The sequence below is a fragment of the Triticum urartu genome, chromosome 3 (genome assembly GCF_003073215.2).
Source record: "Triticum urartu cultivar G1812 chromosome 3, Tu2.1, whole genome shotgun sequence".
Taxonomy (NCBI): domain Eukaryota; kingdom Viridiplantae; phylum Streptophyta; class Magnoliopsida; order Poales; family Poaceae; genus Triticum; species Triticum urartu.
In genome coordinates, this window is record NC_053024.1 from 703,204,194 (window position 1) to 703,209,964 (window position 5,771).

Sequence of the window (5,771 nt, forward strand, 5' to 3'; positions counted from 1 at the left end):
TCAACCACTCCACAGTGACGCAACACCATGATTGATTCGACTTGATTTTTTTCTCTCCTATAGAGGCTCATCGAATTTATCGCTTGATCCACTATAGCATTCAATCAAATTTATTGATGTGTATTGTTGATTTTGTGACGTGAAACACTATATTCTCATTGTTTTTGTAATTTAACAAATTATTTGAGATGTTCTAGAATGACATGTAGTTTTGTGGTCATTAGTGTTAAGCTTCATGTTCTACACCGTTGTGCTAACTTGTAACTTAGCATGTCTATGTTGAAAATTCTGGTTCCACCGCCAATGATCATCCCTCATTCGGATATCCAAAAATTAATCAATACACACATACCATGCGTGTCTTTGTGCCTATGTGGCAGGGTCATCGTTACAAAATATATTGATTACTAGGCTAGTCATCTTTTTCACCTTCGCACGTACTATTTATTATGTTTGCTTCATTGTTGAGAGCATGTGTAGATGTGAGCTACTGCTTGAGAGCCCACTTCTCTAGTTCTTTCTTATCCCTCTCCTACATATAGGCAAAGGTGACATATAAGCGGATATCAACCTTTTATCATACTTGTTCTGATATGTAAATGATTTGTAACGATAACACTGCCGCACACAGGAACCTATGTAGTGCAACTTTTTAATCAACAATCCAACTTTTCATGTGCAACTAAAGATTACAACATGGAAGTTCTAGACTGTGTCAACGTTTATGATGGGCCCTTGGAACCAGAAACGGGCGTGAAGCACCCATGCCCCGATGCTGAGCAGCAGCACGCCCCCAACGGCGACCGGTGTGTAGTTGAAGTCGTCTTTTGCCACCGGGTACGCCACCGGCAAAGAGAAGAGCACGGTGACGAAGGCCACCCAGAGGACAGCGGTCCATCCGACGGCGATCCCGTACCGGCCAAGGTGAAACGGCCCCGGTATGAACGTCTTCCGGGCCGTCGTCACCCGAAAGAAGATGGGCAATGCGTAGGAGATGTACAACCCTATCGTCGCGATCGATGCCATCGCCTGGAACGCCACCTGGCTCCCCAACGACTGCATATACATGCCAAAAATATGAATCACCAAGCTATGTATGTTTACAGATGATGCATGGGAGAAATTTTGCGTGTAGTTCAATACCGTGAGGGCCATGGCAAATGCCACGGCGACGGAAAGCCAGACCATGTTCAGCGGCACTTCGTGCGTGCTCACCCTGTGCCACACATTTGAGTACGGCATCGCCCCATCCCGGGAGAAGGCGTAGCCCATCCTGTGCCACAAGAGTTGAGAGGTGTCATCATCTTAATAAGAAACTAAACTAACTTGCAAAGAAATAATATCAGCAACTATGATCCGATGACGAATTACCTCGAATTGCTGGTGATGGACCCGATGCCGCAGAGGAACATGGCACCAGCGATGACCGCGAGGCAAGCCACCGCTCCTACGCCGGTGCCGTACCTCGCGCGGAAGGTGGTGTAGAGAGCCTGGGCGATGGCGTTCCCACCAGCGTCATTGCCGGGGCTCAGCAGGTACGGTATGTCCGTCACCACCGACGTGAGGGCCACCAGGTAGATCCAGCCGAAGATGGACGACAGAGCCACCGCGCTGATGATCCCGATCGGCCCGCTTCTGTCTGCGCCCTTGGTTTCTTCGGTCTGCACATGTGTACAAGCGCAGGCAAGGATATATACCATCAGGTCACCATATGTGTGTAGATTAAGTTGTCAGCAGAATGGAAGATCATCATCGTCTACCATGTGTGCAGATGCGTCGTAGCCGAGCACGGAGTACTGGCTCATCAACAACCCCACGGCTAGAATATAAGCTTTGTTGTGGATCCCCATGCCGTTGTCCGTGTTGAAGTGCGTAAAGATGAACTCCACGCTCGCCCTCTCCTTGGCAACTGCCGGAATAAGGATCACCAGCACCAAGATACCTACAATTTTCTCAAAGTTTAGACAATTTTTTTATGATTCCAGCTCCCAAGTTTTTTTAGGTGTAGCTCCCAAGTTAAGAGACAACAAACAAAGTCAATGAAATAATTTATTACTGTAGAATTTCATGACATAGCATTTCCTTTTCTTCAGAGACCAAACTGTTAGAAATAATGGGCCTAGCTCATGTAGAATTTCTGAAATCTCAAACTTGGCCAATGAATAAATGGTAAGTAATGGTTCTAAAGTTTAGTATCACCCTGGAAGTTGAGGAGGCGTGATACCTTTTTTTTATAGTTGGTTCTCTACACCACACTTAGTGATGTGTGAAGGAGAGAAATAGTAGACCACATGCACGCGGTCGCTCGTCCGGCATGCCCTGGGCGCCACGCACGCATGCGACATGCACGTGAATGGTCCATTGAAATGTGATTCGTTGCCTTACATGGGCACAACTTCCTTTTGCATACAACTTAGAAACGAAGCAAGTACTAGATCATGATCGTGACACGATGCCATCATTGGTCCAATTATATATACTACCACCGGCCACGGTCAAAATAGACATAAAAAACACTTAGGATGTGTTTGGTTTGAGGACTATCCTCTTAGGGACAGGGGTATCCCCTTTTTACAATGGATACCACCTGTTTGGATCTGCGTCAATGAGGGATAGAGGCAGCCAGATGCTTGGAATATTCATCAAAAACGGGCCTGTGGTTTGCCTAATCTAACAACTTGCACCGCCATCTTGTGATCCTGCACCGTTAGAGGACCAATCAGATTTTTGGGAAGCGCTCTATTCGACTGCTCAAATTCGTCATCACGGGCTGTCTTTTGTCAAACCCGTGCAGCGCCACACATCATTGTCTACAAACATCGCCAGCAACAGACCATCGCCAACATCGTCATCAACAACTTCGCTCCTCCAGCAGCTCACGAAGAGTACATCCATCGTGATGTGTTCATGTTTCTATTTGTAGTTGCTGTTACATGTGTGATGGTGCTGTGCATGTCTTCATGTTCATCTAGTATGCTAGATTTCTGCATGCAATTTATTGTTCTAGTCATGAATTATTTACTGGTATTAATCATAAATTTGCCTAATATTCCAACACAAACCCTGTTAGAGACCAATTTCTCGACGTAACTCTTTGTTTCTAAATTTTCTTATGTTTTGCCGTTTTCTTCTAAATTTTGTGATATTTTATCTGTTTTCTGACTATGTCATGAGCGCAAAGTCACCACCATGGCATCAGTAGTACCTCTAATGTCAAAACCAAAATCTTGAGTTCTGCGACCAAGTCCACAATTGACCAATACTCCAAGTACTACTGAACCAAAGCTGGAGGTACTATAAAAGAAGATGCGAATTCCTGACATAGATTGCACCAATATTTTCTAGAGCACGGGTAGAATAAACCATGTCGGAGCAAATACATGCATGCATCGAGACAAAAGAAGGATCAAAGTCAAGATAAACGTACCGGCGACGTTCCAGAAGGCGCCGAGCTTGCCGAACCAGGAGAGCCAGCGGATGGGGAGGCTGTTGATGAGGCCATGCAGGACGAGGATGAGGCCGTAGATGGCCAGCACGACGTATTTGGACGCAAGGTAGCCGCCGCCGTTGGCCCCGCCGGTGCCGAGCAGGACGATCACCTGGATGAGCTGCGCCAGCGAGAAGTCCACGCTCGTCGTACCAGCCCACTGCATGATCGAGACGGTCAACACAGGAGGCTAGACCGTGTCAGCTACGCTGCCAATATTTTACAAGGAAATATACTAGTAGTACTTTTTGAAGTATGAGTTCCCTAAAAAAGAAGAAGTATGAGTTCACTGCATCAGCCGGCCGGCCGTTGCGTCGAGTCCTTATGGACACGACTCCACATGCCGCAGGGCTGCTAACTCAGAGAGTATTTGTATTTAAGATTCATCTTATCTTCTTGTATGAAAGATTTGATAGAATCTTGTGGTACTGGCACTAGAAGCCGCAGCCAAAAATGTTCCAGCACTGAAAGGATCCTATGAAGTTGGAGGCGTACCTGTCCCACGATGTTGAACCAGCCGGTGACCCATGAAGCGAGAGGCGCCCACTCCTTCCCGGCGAGCTTGGCGCTCCAGTAGTAGAGCCCGCCGGAGGTCGGGTACGCCGAGCAGATCTCCGCCATGGACAGGGCGACGCAGCCGTTGAACACCGTCACCACCAGCCACCCCAGCGTCATGGACGCCGGCCCGCCGTAGCGCAGCCCGGTGTTGTACGTGGCCGTGACGCCCATGAGCACGGAGATGATGGAGAAGGAGAAGGCGAAGTTGGAGACCGCGCTGAGCCCGCGCTTCAGCTCCTGCTTGTACCCCAGCTGGTGCAGCCGCGCTCGGTCCGCGTCCGCCGTCTCCGCGGCGCTCCGTCGCGGCGCCATCGTCGGTCGGCCGATGCCGATGAGATCTCTTCTGCCGAGTTCCTCTTGGTACGTAGCTTGGTATTGAACAGTGCTTGAGCTTGCTAGAAATGGTGTTTGGTTGGTGACACGGAGGGAGGGAGTGGAGTGGAAAGGATCCACGATCTGCGCCGTGCCGGCATCGGAGCAATCATGCACGATTTGTTATACTTCTCCATGTTCCCGTCCGATCCTCTGATTCGTCCTGCGTGTTTGACCAAAGGGGGGAAGCTAAAGTGATGTTTTGTCTGTAGCGTGGTTCAACGTACTACCATTTTCTTCTTCTTTTGCTTCAAAGAAGGAAGATGCATGTAATTCACCTCACATGGCATTATTGGACTGGTCGTCGTGCGTGGAATTGTTCGTGCTTTGGACGCAGCATGAGTGAAGTGGATCTACAGTAATAGCATGGGGAGTTAAATCCATAAAATCACCACAATACATGGGTCATTAGCAGAAAACAACCACTTTACAATTTGAGACAAAAAGCACCGCACATAGCACATTGACAGTGACAAAAACCACTAAGAGCATCTCCAATACGCGTCCAAAAAGAGCTCCGCGCGCTAAAAATTCGGTTTTTTGGACGCCGAACAGCTCCAACAGATGCTGTAAAATATTGCATGCTAAAAAGTTTTGGGCACGCGCTGAAAATCGCTATCGCGCGCACCATATTTTGGGCTTCGGATTGGGCGCGCTTCACAATTTGCACTACGTGCTTTTTTGGGCGCGCGTTTTTTGCGTCTGCTAAAGCAATGTTGGTCCCGACGCATTAAAAGTGCTACAGTGGCGCGCTATAACTCTTATTGGGCGCGAAATTTTTGTGTGGCTGTTGGAGATGCTCTAACCTAAATGCTAATTTCTTTGATGACGTTGCTAACTGGTCAAACCGGTCCGTCAGGCTGAGTTGGCAAAAAAATATATACCACAAGAACGTGTTGACTTAGTCTTCATCTTCTTGCGCAGGTCCAAAGGAGATCATAACCGGTGCACAAAAATCACTGTGAGGTGCAATAACCACAACTTTGACCTCATCATCACGCTCTCAGGTTACTCAAGCCGAGAAGTTCTAGCCCAGGGTCTTAATGACCTAGAGTGGCTCATCTTATTCGCAACCCTAGTGTCTCCTTTGTCAAAACCTGATTGTGACATCGACATAAGGTCGGGGCTGAAGTAAGATAAGGGAAAAAACCTCTCAATATCTGAGTCGAACATGTTATGTCCCTACAAATAAGTCATTATCTTCCTTGGAAAAAAAATAAGACCTTTTTTTATGAATAGAAACTTGTATTACTCAAACTCCAACAGTGTTACAATTTGAAACTGCAAGTTCCAAAACTCTGAGAGGTCCAGAACCTAACCAAGTCATGGTTCTACCTTCCTCTCTAGCAAAGAT

The 5,771-nt window shown here is 47.4% G+C and overlaps 1 protein-coding gene across 1 annotated transcript; it reads right to left on the reverse strand.

The window, feature by feature from the left end:
* Positions 1–554: 554 nt before the first annotated feature.
* Positions 555–4,567, reverse strand: LOC125549289 (amino-acid permease BAT1 homolog). Its single transcript, XM_048712737.1, has 6 exons — positions 3,983–4,567; positions 3,428–3,647; positions 1,761–1,942; positions 1,372–1,661; positions 1,144–1,273; positions 555–1,056 (listed from the first exon to the last, which is right to left on the reverse strand). Exons 1-6 carry the CDS (start codon positions 4,355–4,357, stop codon positions 706–708), a joined length of 1,548 nt encoding a protein of 515 aa, XP_048568694.1. The 5' UTR covers positions 4,358–4,567; the 3' UTR covers positions 555–705.
* Between the last annotated feature and the right edge of the window lie 1,204 nt (positions 4,568–5,771).

What these genes read in the sequence shown, in the direction of transcription:
- LOC125549289 (XM_048712737.1), bottom strand. Translation starts at nt 4,357, where the DNA reads ATGGCGCCGCGACGGAGCGCCGCGGAGACGGCGGACGCGGACCGAGCG. An exon ending in GGTTCAACATCGTGGGACAG is followed by an intron (nt 3,648 to 3,982) that starts GTACGCCTCCAA and finishes TCGATCATGCAG; the next exon opens with TGGGCTGGTACGACGAGCGT. An exon ending in TCCATCACCAGCAATTCGAG is followed by an intron (nt 1,274 to 1,371) that starts GTAATTCGTCAT and finishes CTTGTGGCACAG; the next exon opens with GATGGGCTACGCCTTCTCCC.